The sequence below is a fragment of the Rhincodon typus genome, chromosome 8, assembly GCF_021869965.1.
Source record: "Rhincodon typus isolate 14 chromosome 8, sRhiTyp1.1, whole genome shotgun sequence".
In the NCBI taxonomy this organism is placed as follows: Eukaryota; Metazoa; Chordata; class Chondrichthyes; order Orectolobiformes; family Rhincodontidae; genus Rhincodon; species Rhincodon typus.
Window position 1 is genome coordinate 62,073,798 of NC_063339.1, and position 16,256 is coordinate 62,090,053.

At 37.3% G+C, this 16,256-nt stretch overlaps 1 protein-coding gene across 1 annotated transcript in view; it reads right to left on the bottom strand.

Moving 5' to 3' along the window:
* The window catches only part of LOC109917267 (RAS guanyl-releasing protein 1), a 94,739-nt gene extending 79,517 nt beyond the window's left edge, over nt 1-15,222 (bottom strand). The window contains exons 1-2 of the mRNA XM_048600408.1: nt 15,076-15,222; nt 6,868-7,046 (exon numbers count right to left, since the gene is read on the bottom strand). Of these exons, the coding sequence (XP_048456365.1) occupies nt 6,868-7,046; nt 15,076-15,149 (253 nt within the window). The 5' untranslated portion in view covers nt 15,150-15,222. The remainder of the gene's footprint in view (nt 1-6,867; nt 7,047-15,075) is intronic.
* Between the last annotated feature and the right edge of the window lie 1,034 nt (nt 15,223-16,256).

Consider the following 16,256-nt stretch of genomic DNA (forward strand, 5'->3'; position numbering starts at 1 on the left):
GAAACGTCAGCTTTCCTGTTACTCTGATGCTGCCTGGCCTCCACACTTTGACATCTCTAATTTTTCCCAGTTCTGATAAAAATTCACAGACCTGAAAAATTAACAGTTTCTCTCTCTTCACAGATGATGCCTGACATGCTGAGTCTTTTTGGCATTTTCTGTTTTTATTTCAGCTGTTCAGCATTTGCAGGACTCAGCTTTGGACTGACATCATAGCTTGTTCTATTGGTTGCCAGCTGTCATTTTGTGGATAAGTGAATTAACACACTCACCAAGATAGGGTCCTGTAAATTTCCTGTCAAAGGATGTCATTTTCAAGCCTTATGAAATCTCAAAGCAATTTAAAAATGAGTGTTATTGGACCCAGTTTCTCCCTCCCATATGTTGGTTGTTTAGACAGAAAAGTTATTTAATTTTCAGGATGCAAGTACCTTCAATTTCCCTGTTCAGGAATTTGTTCTTTTTCAATTCTCCGTAAAAGCACAAGACTGCAGATACTGGAGATCTGAGAAAAACACACAGAAAATGCTACAGAAACTCAGCAGGTCTGACAGCATCTGTGAAGACAGAAAATCAGAGCTAATGGTTTGAATCTCCGGTGACTCTTCTTCACAATCCTTCGGATATGTACGTAAATTCTGGACATGATTCCAAAGCATTTGTGTTAGGCATGTATCCTAGAAGAACCTACAATTTAACACTTCCACTCCTTTGCTGCAGATTTGGACCAGAGATGAATATGTTCTCTGCTTGAGCTGCCCTGAAACACATCAGCAGAGCAGCTTTAATGTTAGGATAAGCAGATGTTCTCATCCTCTTGCTTGCTGGAGAGATTGCCCACTTGTCAGAATGTTCAAAGATGTTCGCTTTGTGCTTTAGAATGGGTGACAAACCCAATAGTGCAGTCTCATACTTCTTAGTGATGCCTACTTTTTTGCCTCACACTACAGTTTTCCACTTGCTGTATTAACTCCACTTTGTCTCTGATTAACACATTTTTACCTTCTCACCACTTAAGCGATACTTGCTGATTTTGTGCTTTAATGTGACCTAATTCATTCCAGTTGATTTAGCGTGGCCATATGATAAGCATGAATGAGTTCAGCTAATCTGTAGGTTCTCAGTCCAGGATGGCAGCTGATCATGGGCATTTTCCATTGGATTTCATATCCTGCTTGAGGAATGGCTGACAACTTCACCACAACCAGAGTTTTGGGTTATCTGAATTTGACTTATTACAATTTTACTGTAGGTCCAGATATTTTCAGATGGGAGGGGGAGAAAATAATCAACAAATTACACTCACATTTTAGTGGTTGCTAACGGTAGAATCACAACTTTAAAAATATTATTATTTAAGCTTGAAGCAATTGCAACTTCAAACAAAATAAGCACAAGCTTCCTTATTTTTGAGCAAGAAGGTAGGATTGTTAGCTTGTCTTTGATAATTTAAACAATATGATTTAAGGTCATGCAAAACCTCTTGACATTTATAGCAGATTCTTGCTTGAGTATTTCTTGTTGTGGTGTAATTATGAATGAGGTTTTTAATCAGTTTAATAATGTAAATAAAGTAATTGATATGGTTATGGTTGTGTCCATACTTTTCCAAAAGAAAAGACTTTCAGATATTGACATTTCTCCAGAATTCTCTATTCATGCCAGCAATGGTTGCATTTTTTCTTTTAAGTTTAATACAGCTGTTTGCCTTTATATCTAACATAATTTAGTTTTTTTTAATATTCCACCTTGATTTTAGAAGGTCTGAACAAGAAGTACTTTCATTAGGATTTGAAAGAGCTAACTGGTAATTAAAAAACACTTTACAAAGTGCAAGATATTGAAGCATTGGAGATGTAGAATCCCAGTTATATGCTAAAAAAAAAAGCCACAAATGTCACAGCTTAAAACAGAAGGAATTTTATGATACTATACAAAAGACAAACAATGCACTACATACTATCCTACAGAGGTCCTCAGCGATAGAGATGCCAATTTTCAGCAATCTTCTATTCACTCCATGTGATAACAAGAAATGGCTAAAAGTAGTAGATATTGCAAAGGCTATGGGTCCCAACAACATTCTGGAAATTGGACTGAAGCCATGTTCTCCAAAGCTTGTTATACCCCTAGCCAACCTGTTCCAGTACAGCAATAACACTAGCATCCACCCAACAGTTTGGAAGATTTCTCAGATATGCCCTGTACACAAAAAGCAGGACAAATACAACCAGACCAATTACAAGCCCATCAGTCTACTCTCACTCATCAGTAAAGTGATGGAAGGTGTATCAAGCAGTGCTATCAAGCAGGGTTTTCTCAGCAGCAGCCTGCTCTTTTAATGCTCAGTTTGAATTCTGCCAGAGCCATTGAGCTGCTGACCTCATGACAGCCTTGGTTCAAATGTGGATAAAAGAGCTGAGTTCCAGAGGTAAAGTGAGAGCAGCTGCCCTTAACATCAGGGCTGCATTTGATCGAAGGTGGCATCAAGGAACCCTACCATATGGCAAACTCCCACTGATTGACCTCATACCTGGCACATAAGAAGATGGTTGTGGTTATTGGAGGCCAGTCATCTCACCTCCAGGACATCTGTGCAGGATTTCCTCAGGGTAGTGTCCTAGGTCCAACCATCTTCAGCTGCTTCATCAATGACTTTCCCTCCATTATAAGGTCAGAGGTGGGGATGTTTGCCGATGACTGTGCAATATTCACACCACAAAAATGCCAAGCAATGACCAAGAGATAAGTTAACTATCATTCTGTAACATTCAATGTCATTGCCATCACTGAATCCCCTACAAGCAACATCTTAGGGTTACCATTGACCAGAAACTGAACTGAATTAGCTTTATAAGTGCTGTTACTACAAGAGCAGGTCATAGGCTATGAATCCTGTACTGAGTAACTCCCCTCTTGACTCCCAAAAGCCTGACTACCATGTACGAGGCACAAATCAGGAATTGCACTTGCCTGGATGAGTGCAACTCCAACAACACTCAAGGAGCTTGACACAACCCAGGACAAAGCTTGACTGACATCACATCTACAAACTTGCTTCAGCGTCATTTGTTCAAAATCCTCGAACTGCCTCCTGAACAACATTGTGGCTGTACATATAGCAAATGGACTGTAGTGGTTCAATAAAACTGCTCACCACCACCTTCTCAAGGAAATCTAGGAATAGGCAATAATGTTGGCCCAGACAGCGTCACCCACATGCTGCGAATGAAGATTAAAAAAAAACCTATGCTCTAAAACCTCAAAATAAATGTAAGTTAAAAATGAATTAACAGGTGAATTGTGGTCAATTATAAGCCATAAATTACACACTAAATGTGAAATGCAACTATGCCAGATCTCAGAAATGATCAGAGGTCCACGCAGCAAATAGATAATTTATTTAGTCACAACTTCTGCAAACTCTGTCTTCCTTATGAAGAATAACGGTGGCTCAGTGGTTAGCACTGCTGCCTCACAGTGCCAGGGAGCCGGATTTGATTCCACCCTCAGGCAACTGTCTGTGTGGAGTTTTCACGTTCTCCCTGTGTCTGCGTGGGTTTCCTCCCACAGTCCAAAGGTGTGCAGGTTAGGTGGACTGGCCATTCTAAATTGCCCACAGTGTCTATTGATGTGCAGGCTAGATGGATTAGCTATGGTAAATGTGAGGTTACAGGGATGGGTTGGGTCTTGGTGGGATGTACTTTGAATGGTCGGTGTGGATTTGATGGGCCAATTGGCCTGCTTCTACACTGTAGGGATTCTATGTTGCTATGCATTAAGTTCTTTCCTACAATGTGGCCTGGTTTCCAGACGGCAACTGCACACAACTAACTTAACTTCCATGGGAATGATCTTCACCACAAATGGCAGACATCTGCAGAACCTCTGCACATCTTGGATGGTGTACATTCATCAATGTTATCTTCAAGTAACAGAATCAGCTGCACCAGCTCTGTCTCTGACTGTCAACTCTGTCTTCTTCAGCTTGCTTGTACTATGCCAGGGAACTCATTACCTGCTTTGACAAAGCTTGGATGGCTCTGTGTTCTCTTACATATTCTGAAACAGTTTCAATCTGCCTGGAAGTTTTGGTTTCCACATCTAAATTTCACTATTTTGTCTTAGAAACTAGGAGGTTGTGTTCCTTTCTCTGTTCGTCTTTTTAGTTTCTGTTTTCATTTAGGGTCTGTTTCAAAATTTACAAACTGTGAAAGCACGGATTCTATCACAGATCCCAGAAGGTGATACCTGGAAGAAGGAATTCAATTGGATATATCTGTAGAAATTGATTCCATTTGAGGGTTGGCCCAAAAAAGGGGGCATAAATTTAAAATATTTACGTACAGATTGAATAAACAATTGCATTTACATAGAGAGCCACAAGAATGTGGAGCTTGCTACCACATGGAAAGCTGTAAGCAGACACAACTGATGCATTTAAAGTGAGGATTGATGCAACGGGGGGGAAGAAGAGAATTGAGGTTAAAGTGGGGACAGATAACTAAATGGGACAAGGCCCATGTGGAGCATGAACACTAATTGGGTTGAATTTTTGGGCAGTATTTAATCCTGTCTCCCAACGTGAGTTTGGAAGGCCATGACGGTGGAAGGGGGAAGCAATTAATGCCCATTGAAGAGTGTCATCCTATAGCTATATAACATAGCATTTGATGTCCCTGTGCATTGCAGTCCCTTTTGCCAACAACAAATTTTCCTCATTATCAAGCTACTGAAAGAAGTCTATATAAAGGAAAATTGAAGGATTTCTGAGAACCTGTAGCATATGATAGTGTAATCAGGCTATTTAGATGAAGGAGAGACAATAGTCATAGTTGGCCAAAGTAGTGTGACAGTAACCTGGTGACAACATGAACTGAGAGGGATGTTGGAGAAGGATGGCTTTTCCAAAGATTGTAACCATCATAAATGGAAGTAATTTTAGTGTAGAGAAAGAAATCCAGGTGACAGTGGTGGCTGCCAATCAACTGTGAAGCAACATCTATGTAATTGATAGAGCACAACTAAAAACCCGTTATTAGCCAATGTTACATCCCGCAGATGCTTGTAAAAAGGCATTGAAACGTGTTGGCTTCTAAAAAATAATTCACAACTGATATTGTTATTGTATGAAGGGTATTATAACCATATAATAACAGCAACATGAACATGATGGCTACTTCAGAAATTTGAATTTGTTTCATGCATGCCGTCAGACTGTGAAATAGTCTCGACAGATTAGAGGATGATGAATAGAACTTGCATTAACAGACAAGCAGTGTAAGAAAATAACTTATGCTGAATAGTTAAGATACTGATGACATTCTGCATACATGTTCATGAATCTATCAAACAATGAAATAATTTAAAATGCTAAGTTCTTTCTGTGCATTTTCTAAATGCTCCATTAATATTAGACGGTTATAATAAAGATTGAATAAAGGAATATGTCTTTAACTTTATTCGCACTGCAAATGTGTGTACCAAGAAACAAGATTGATATAGATGAGAGGGTTGAAGTAAGATAATTCAGTAACAATAAGATCATGTCATCTTTTTCTTGGCGGGGCTATAGTGCAAACATTAATGGTTTACAGGCACTAAATCGGTTTTGGATTGTTTCTAAAGCCTGGTTGTGAATCCAAACTCCAAACTAGAAGTTGACGCCTTCTACCTCCTCTACCCAGTGATGTTGGAGATATTATCCAGAGGAAACGAGAAACATGTTTTTCATGTAAAAGCAAATTTAAATAAGCTAGAAAGTATATAACTCACTGTGTGATTTCCAGGGACAATTAAACTGGTGAACAAAGTCTGGAACAATTAATACTATCCTGCATAGTATTCTCAAGATTTGAGGCATAATGGCCATCATTGAGGCTAGTGGAAATAAACTGGTTTACAATGCCCTGCAGAAAATCTATGGATAAGGTGTTTGATAATTACTTACACGTGTATTTTTCAACTGCTATTCTATTTAAGGCTAGCCCATTATTAACACTGACAGGAAACTGCCTGAATTGACGGGGCTTTGCAAAATGAATGTGAAAGATGAACCTGCGAGTTAGTCAAAGCGAATACTGTGTTTCCTCAGACTAGTGCCACACACTAGCTTGAGTCTGGTCGACCTTATTCTCTCATCCAGGTATAAAGGCAGATACATGTAAATTTATTTTCTGAACAGTATCAGTTCTTATTCACTTTCCTCAGAAATAAAGCTGAATTCTGTCACTGCACAATACATTCACAGAGCTCAAGCAACATTAAATTCTTGGAGTCTCATGAACCATCAATTACAACGCTTCATATCAAAAATAATTTATTAGAACATGATAGCACAGAAGGAATATTGATAATAAACCTTTTATACTGCAATCTCGGAGTAAGATGAAATAACTGATTAATTATGTTGTGATTTTAAAGATATATTTTTAAGCATTCTAGTTGTTCCTCTTGTTTGGAATTAAAAATCATTTTAACCATGCATCCATGCAGTTAAATATTTTTTCCACTATTGCATGAAATCCCCATGTTATACAGTTATTCTGTGTTAACTAGATGTGATAACTCCAGATTTTCTACAATTAAAATTGTGTCTTAAAATGATATTGTGGCATTTTATAATTACCATATAGCTGTTCTGTTGAAATTGTTAAACATTTTGTAATGGGTAGCTTATTCAGAAAAGTGAGATAAAACCTTCCAAAATCACAAAGTAAACATGCTTATTTAAAAGCGTAACTCGGCAAAATGATGAAAAATTTGTTAAATGAAACATAGCTGCTATAGCTGTTGTTGAGGGAAAAGAACTACTGTGAGGTTCCGATCCACAACAATGTACTCTGTAGAAAAGAAAGGAAATCTTACCAAAGGACTGAATGCAGGTCTCAATTAGGTCATCCAGGCTAGCCCCTTTAGCTAGGTGTCCCAGGGACATCATTACGCTCACCCGAGTGACCTGAGCAAGGTTTAAGCTGGATACGCTGTAGTTTTTCTGCCTAGGAACAGTGGCAACTTTAAGGTTTGTGCATTCTTGCTGGGGTTTCCTGGAAGATGAAACAGCAGTTGGAGAAGTGTCAGATTGTTCAGCTGAATCTCACATGGGTATACCATCAGGGCACAGCACAGAGTATTAAAGCAAAACCCCCTCGAGGTGGACTGGTAGGAGCCATCATCCATTGGCAACTGAAGCAAATAACACACATTGTGGAGGCAGCATTTCATATGCAAATACAACCTCTTTGGAAAAAAAGTTCACTGTAGCCTGTGAACACAGGCATGTTGTTTCAAATCAAATGGCCATGGAAAAGGCAGAATGCTATGTCTCACACCCACAGTGCATATGATTATATAGAAGAGACCCTTGTTTACTGTATAATTACATAAAATACTTGTCCAATTTAGTATCTTAAAAACATATATTTTTGATGAAAATGATTTATGGCATGGACCTGATTGTTACAATTCAGCTAAATCTATAAGTATTTTTTTGTTAGCTGGAATTTAATATTCTTTCAGAATGTTCAAGAGAGACACTGTTCAATGCCACTTCTAAAAATTAACAGATCATCTTAATTTCTATAAAAGATTAACAACATTTTAAGATGCAGAACTGGAATTTGCTGATACCATTCTAACATTAAAGGAATTCAGAATATATAGTTTACAACAACTGATTTTTAGAAATAAATATTTATGAAGTGCTCCAACTTATTTGCAAGATTCTGTAATAGAGATTCTGATATTTTAACCAGTGTTTAGGATGCAAAACTTACACAATACCTTTGATATGTTAGGTGGTGTATGTTTGTAAATGTTAAACCTAAATGTGGACATTGACAATATTAGCTGAGAATTTTTTCATAAGCAACTGCTAACTTTCATTCATTTTAATACAAGAAGATTTGAGTAAAGGTATAAAGCTGTCATACCACATTATAATTATAGACAGCCTTGGTGAGATCACACCTGGAATGCTGTGTGCAGTTTAGATGCCTTACTTACGGAAAGATATACTTCGCATAGAAAGAATGCAACAAAGGTTTGCTAAATAATTTCTGGGATAAAGGAATTGTCCTATGGGAAAAGATCTAACAGACTGGGCCTATATTCTCTGGAGTTTAGTAGAATGAGAGGTGTACTCATTCAAACATACAAAATTATAATAAGGATTAACAAGATAGATGTAAAAAGGATATTTTCCCTGGTTGGGGATCCAGAATGATGGGTCATAGTCTCAAAATAAGGGGTAGGCCATTTAAGACTGAGATGAAGAGAAAATTGTTTCCTTAGAGGGTGGTAAATTGTTGGAATTTTCTGCTCCATAAGGCTGTGGAGGCGCAATCAATGAGTGTATTCTAGACTGAGAACTCTAGTCAGGTTTCTACATATTAAAGCCATGAAGGGATAAGGGGATTATGCAGAAAAATGGTGTTGCATGCGAAGATCAGCCAGGATCTTATTAAATGGTAGAGCAGGCTCAAAGAGCTGAAAGGCCAACCCGTGCTCCGATTTCGTATGTTCTTATGATCATATTTTTATGATATGAATGAGTGATGAACTCAATCTTCCATGTCAAGCAGTAGAAATTTGCCCATGTAGTACTGTTTCCAATGATGGTATGAAGACATATCACAATTCCCTGGATGGAGTGGTACTATAGACCCACCTTTGTGGTCCATGGCGGAATCAAGGTAGTCTAGCAATGCCATGCAAATTTGTCCCTCAAAATTTCTTAAGGTACTTTGGGAGCTAAATGTAACTTGGGAAGGGACAGAAAATAGTCAAACACTTCTGCAAGTATACACAGGACCATGAAAAATCATTGATATCCGTAGAATTAAATATTGTGAAGGGTATCAAACGAATGGCAGGTGCGATATCCCTCATTTTGTATTCCCACCCAAGGTGAATATCAACTCCTTTAAGTTTGCTAAATACCAAATTTATAGTCAGATGCACCCTTTAACAACTGAAGCATCATACAGAGGCACATCAAAGAACAGACATATTTACATCTCTTGATTAGTTACCAGTTTTAGAAATTGGGCATAAACTGCATAAAGCTACAGCGTTAAAGCTAAAGATAAGGTGTACCAAATTCAAAAAATACCATTTTATAGCCCTTTTACCTTTATTTGTGCTCAGCTTCAAAATTAATATTTACAATAATAAGATTCTGTACAACAGAGGTCCCTGACTCTGGGTCACAACCTCTTGTGGGATGGCGAAGCAAGATTTAGGGGTTGCGACTTCAGAGGTAAAAATGCTGTAGAGCTTGAACTGATTCCTGACGATGGCAAGTTGCCTTTAAATCCTTGCTTTTTTTATTGGTGGGCGTAACCTAATGTACTGATCATAGGCCCAATTGCTGCTGCGAAAAAAGGCCATAAAAAGATAGTTTTTATTATCCACCATCCTCACCATCCACTGCTCTACTATTCTCATAAGCTACAAATTATCACTGTAGGGCCATATAAATTCTGAGGCATTAAAATGGGTCACACTGGGAAAATATTTGGGAAGCACTGCTGTACAATCTTCTGTCTCATTTCTGTACTATCCTTAAAGGAATAAACTAAAACAAATTTAAAAAATTAAAACATAAAATTGATGAAAGCACTTAGCAGATCAGGCAGTCTCTAAAGGCAGAGAAACAGATTTTTTTCATAATCAGTTCTAACAGGCGTCATTTTTCATGAGCGTTGCCTGGCCTGCTAAAAGCTTCCAATATGCCATGTTTTATTTCAGATTTCTGCAGCATATTGCTTTTTGTTTCGAAGTAACTAATATTTTAGGTTCAACCTTTCAATTACAAAAAAACACTTGCATTTATGTAACATCTGTAACAAAATGTTGTGAAATACTTTACAACAGCATTATCAAACAAAATTTAACATCCAAACGCATATCCAAAGTTTAACATCCAAACATCAAAGTAAATTGTCAAAAATTTGGTCAGGGAGTTTTAAAGGAGGGTCAAGAAGGAAGAGAAATTGACAGCTGGAGATGTTTGCAGAGGGAATTCCAGAGCTTAGGTCAGAGGCAACAGTGACCAATTTGTATGTGTTGTATCTTCACGAGAGCTTTTATTCCCTTTGGGAAATAGTGGTGAAATATAGGAAGGACTAACTGGCTGATTATTAACCAGTTTGAACTGCCTCATGAATAGTCTTTCTGCAGTGACAAAATCTTGGAGCTGAACTTTAAGTCACAGTTTCCAATGCAGAGGCAGGGATGCTTCCTAGGCCCAAGAATTTCACAGATACTCCAACGGTTGGTATCCAGCGACATCTATCCTAATGATACACTGCCTTTCTCTCCTATTAGAAAGTGACAAAGCTGTTACCAGATAGGACATTTTCTGTCAGACAAATATCCTATTTAACCATCGCCATGAGGTTTACAGCTACGTATTGGTTCAGATGTGAAAATTAGAGAAGCTCTGAGGCCAGAAATAGATATGCAGGCATTTGAATTCTTGTGTATGAGAGGAGATTACGGAGGTAGGAAGGTAGTGGTTTATGTGCATTGATTTTCAACAAAGGCTTTCTTTTCTCAAAACTGACTTTTCACTTTGGCTGGGCAAGACCATGTGCAGGCCACTGATGTGTGGATGACCCCAGCCTACATGCAGCAGAAAGATGAGTGATTTGCAAGCTGGCCTTTTGTAACCAGGAGATGATGGAGTTGTGTGCATGGGTGGATGGGGTGAGGCAATGGATGCTCTTCACTCCTTCAAAGGCAACAGTTCATTCATGGTATATGATTGTTGCTGAAACTAGGGTTGCCAATATGGTCTGGGCATACTGCTGCATGTATCATCACACAACTATCTGTTCTGCAACTCCAACAGTTGGTTACCAGGACATCTATCCTAATGAAACATTGCCTTTCTCTCCATTGTAAATTGGAAACTTAAGAAGCTGTTATGAGATAGGACTTTTTTTTTGTCAGACATACATCCTATTTAACCATTTTGATGAGGTTTACAACTGAAAAATGAAAGCTTACAAGGAAAATTGGAGTAACCTTCTTTAATGCCAAGCATATTTCCCTCGATTGCTGAAAGCAGTGCCCTGGAGATTAACCTGGAGTTTTGGTACCCCTAACTGAATGTGTAACAAAGACCAGTGATAACACTACAGTACACTGCAAGTGTGGAAGATTGAAGCCCAATGTGTGTTATCCTAAACACTTCAATAGAGAAATGTCACATTCCGTCAATTTTGTAACTTTGGGGTTTCCCTTCAAAACAATTGATCTTTTATGCAAAAACAGGAATTACTGAAGAATATCAGCAGATCTGGCAGCATCTTTGGGGAGAAAATGTTTCATCTGTTTTTGTTTCAGATTTCCAGCCATTGAGTTCTTTGTTTTATTTCAATGTTTCAGACATGCTGAAACTTCCCCATATTTTGTTCTGTTTGTCAAACACCAGAGGCGGAAATGTTCCTTATAAAAACACATAAACTTGTATAACTGCCAGTGACCTTTACATTTACAAATGGTTATACATCAGTGTTGGTTCACTAAAATCAGCACTTTCCTACTGAATGAGTGGGGAGTGTGAAAAACCGAAGATAAAGAAGTATGAATGTATGAAATATGGAAGGTTGAAAACATTTTCAAGTGTACTTTGTTCCCAGACTATGTATGCTGTCTAAGACCCTAGGCTATGCACAACTTACTTAATTGCATGAAGTTCTGCAAGTTTGTTCTTGTTCTCCAAAGATAAGCAACAGCTTTCAACGTATTTGTTTATCATATACTATCAGTTTATAATAACTAGGTTCCAATAACAAAAAATTTTAAAAGTCCTCCTTACATTGTAACCCAGTATGTGAAGAAAACCATAACAGGCAATGCTAGTCTTGATTTGGTATTTGTAAATAACCCAGGAAATGGAAGATGTACCATTGTTGCACAATCGCAGAATTATAAATATCAACACGATCTGAAGATCAAGAGCTTTGTGTATAAGAGTGGATTTAAATTTGAAGAAATGAGTGAAAACTAAAAGAAATCAATTAAATAGGAGATTTAAAAATTCTTATCCTTGCTTTCAAATTTCTCCATGGCCTCATCCTCTGCCTATCTTTTATAAACTGTTTCAGCTTTGTATCCCTGTAAGATATCTGCACTCCCCCAATTTTGGTTTCTTGCATATTGCTGACTTGTGGAAAGCCCCAATAACAGATTGGAAGCTACTTAAAGAATAGGAAAGAAATATTTATTAGAGCATTATGCTAAAGTTGGAATCATGTATTAGGCCTGCGTGCTGCTACCAGTACTATTTCTAATTTACATAAATGAACTGGATTCATAAACGTAATGAAAAGTAATCATATTTGTGCTAGATCCCCAAAAATTATGGAGGCCATCAAATTGGAAGAAACAACTCATAAAATGCAGACACAACTGGACAAGAGATGTAAGTGGGCTAAACAATGCTAGGTTAAATTTAATAAACACAAGTTTAAACGGGGAAGGACTCTTTTCAGATAGTTATCAGGTACTTCTTCATACGATGAGTGATCTATATGAATAAACTTTCAGCTAAAGCAGAGAAAGTAAAAACACTGAAATTTTGTTTTAGAAATATGGCAAAAATTTTAAAATGTTATAGATGGATTCATCAATTTGAACCAAATAGCCTTCCTCAGCCACTATGATCATGTGAAGTTAACAACTGCTATGTTCTTCTAAAGGATTAGAGGACATCTATTTTTATCCATCTTTATTTTGTTCAGTCACAATCATAACCAGATGCCTAGTTCATTAGTTGTTAAAAAAGAGTTCTGTGATGCAACAGTAATTACTTTTACCTTGGGTCTATCCACAGATCTGTTACTCGCAAAGCAGCTGCTAATTTTATAATGTTATTCTGTGCTGGCAATACAAAATGAATGCTTGCTTTTGTCTACATTGTTAATGCTTCCATATTTAAGGTCTAGTTGAAACAACTTCATTAATACAACAGAAAAGTACTGCAGATGCTGTAAATCAGAAATGCAGATAGACAGTGATAAAAATACTCACCAGATCTGCCACCTGTATACAGTATTTTTCATGTCAATGATTGTTCTGATAACAGATCACTGACCTGAAATATTATCTCATTTACTCTCTCTGCACATGCTACCAGACTTGTTGATTATATACAGCATTTTCTGCCTTTAGAACAAATTAATTTCTGAGTTTTAATAACATAAATGTTTTTCTAATTGTTAGAATGCTGTTGACTTTACAAAAGTATTACGCAGATAAAAATTTGACTTCCATAAAACCAAAGACTTCACTTTTCACATATCTCCTAACCTATCAAACCAACACAATTTGTTAACTCTTTTACTTAATCGGTCCAGATCCCCACAAAAATACATAGTTACACAGAGATTTAAGAAGCGATCTCGTCCATATTCTTGGAAAAGTTATGAACAGCAAAACCAGGAACACATTATAATCTCCGAAATAACTCCTACTAACAGCTTGTAATCTTTGCTTTTTGTCAGTTTCAGTTTGGATGCACAGAAAAATTAAAGCAAGAAATTAAAGTTCCAGTGGCACCTGCATGAGTAATTCCTTTTCACTTGCAGGCATTAAAGATCAGGAAAGAATACAGATCAGGTGGGGGAAGGTGATGGGGAAACCATTGGCCTAATTATAAATGTGTTAATTGAAGATACAGTTAACATTGTTTTTAGTAACATGTGAAAGAATTATTTCTGATGGTCTTATGGAAAAAGTGGTGCCCTTGCAAAACTCTAACTGTTAGTTAAGGTGTAAATTTGAAGAACACACCATGGACATTCATTTACGCCATTCCCAGGAAAAATGAAACTACCAAACAAGTTTAGCAAGATGTTTTAAAATGAAGGCTGAACTCTGATTACAACACTGAAATAATATGTAAATTAGAGCTATAAGTTTAAGAACATAAGTCATGTCAAATAATACTTCCCTTTGTTGCCTGACACAAGAATAAACATTGAACTTTTTTGCTCAGTAGTTTAAATTGGTCAAAATATAAAGTTTTCAAAGCAGGTTGTGAAAGCGGAGTTACAAATCAGCCAGGTGCAAGAATATTTTGTACTATTTAACGTAGAGTTATCCTTAAAAGTATTTTAATCTCAAGAAACTGAGGTTCTAAGGCTGAAACAGTATTTCAAAATAAGTCCAGTATTAGCATGGTCTGTAACTCACTATACTCCCAAATCTACAATTGTCCGATCTAAAAATGGGAAAACCCCCACTAATCTCTCTTTTGATGCAAAGGAATTAGAGACAAGTCATTTGCAGTTCAGGCTCCTCTAAAACCAATATAAATTCCACATCCTCAAAAGACTGTTCTAATAGTTCTGAACGTTGCAAATTGTCTGGTCTGAGTTAAGTCTCTCAACACAAACTCTCAATATCAGCCTTTCAGGCATGCCGTAGATTAACGTAGTAAACAGAACATAAAATCCCTTAACGCATTTGGATTTTATGGACCATTAACTTATCAAGATATACTAGAATGCCCCCTCCCTCAAAAGCTGCTGACGCTAGCTCCATTGAAAAATTCAAAACTGAGATTGATAGATTTTTATTGGACAAGGGTATTAGGAGTTACGGAACCAAGGTGATGTAGATTTTATCAGGATGCAGTGAAATCATGATTTAATATATTGGCTTGATGGGCTAAATAGCCTACTCCTGTTTCAACATAAGATGAAAACTGTTACTGACTGCAATTAATGAAATGAAATGACAGGTCTACAACATTTTGTGAAGAAGGGTCTAGGCCTGAAACGTCAGCTTTCCTGCTCCTCTGATGCTGCTTGGCCTGCTGTGTTCATCCAGCTCTACACCTTGTTATCTCTACAAGAATATTGTAGAATAAAAATTCTACTTCCGTAACAAAATGCAAAGATTAACTGAACTTTGAAGCAGTTCAAGAATGTTATAGTTATCAAAGAGTAAAACTAGTCAGAACAAAGAAAATCCCTCAACTTGATCTGCGAGAATAAAATAGCTACAAGATTGTAAATATGATAATAAAAAAAAGTGAAGTCCAAGCTAACTTTAACTCACCGAGTTTCTTTGAATCTCTCTAATGTTCCCATATTATCCGTAGGCTGAAATGTTGCATTTTGTTGGTATCTCATCGCTCATACAATAGCGCAGACAATAAAGTGAAGAGTTCATCTCATGCTGCTCGTGCAACGACTGAATCCTCTGTCAAGGCTGTCGTTAATGTGTCTTGAAAGGAAATTTATTTTAAGAGTGATGCAACTTTCCGACTGGTGTTCTGAGATCTTATCGTCCCTGCAGCCAGGAAGTAGCTACTTGTCTGAAGGGGCAGAAGTGTTTGCTAGTCATTGCAAAGTCTATTTCTAACCTGATATGCAAATAAAACACAGCCATACCTTTAACATGCTGTAACAAGCACAGGGAATAATGTTGGTTGATATTACGCATGGCAATGTAATGATAATTATAAGGAGCATTAACCTCAGATGTTCTGCAACAAATATTTGCATTTTGTAGGTGTTCTTTTAGTTATTATTTTTCATAGATTCAGAATATGTAAATTTAAACTTTGGCACCATTACAAATGGTTTTTAGTAGATGGCAGAATACAAGGTGAAAATGTTTAGGAGGTGAAAAATTATGTAGTATACAGTAGCTGCAGCCTTGCATTAAATTAGTGAAGTTTTAATCAAAATAATGTTTAGGTTTCTTAATTAAAGTCAGAAGTGGCACGACACCAGGTTATAGTCCAAAAGATTTATTTGAAATCACACAAGCTTTCGGAGTGCAGCCCCTTCATCAGGTACAGTGAGACAGCAAAGCACATACGCGCAGAATATATGGGCAGAGAGATCAAGGGCAGAGATTTCAAAAGATCATACAACTGGTTAGAGTGGAGTGTCAGATGATAAGTCTCTGCAGGTGACCAAGAGTGATAGACGGTGAGTAAAGTGTTCACAGCTGAATAACCTGCGAAGGGATGACCTATAATCCGACTAAATGAGACAGAGAGATAATTACAAAAAACTAAAAATAAGGTGGTGCTGGAGACAAACTAAATGACTGGAATTGCATGCCGAATTCAAAACTGTACAAATTAATTAAGTTAGAGACATAACAATTCATCAAGGTGATGCTGTCAAAACAGGACAGTAACGAAGATTTTACAGATACAGAACAGTACGGTGGGGTCACCTGTAGCAATGACATGAACACAAGATCACGGTTGAGACCGTCTTCAT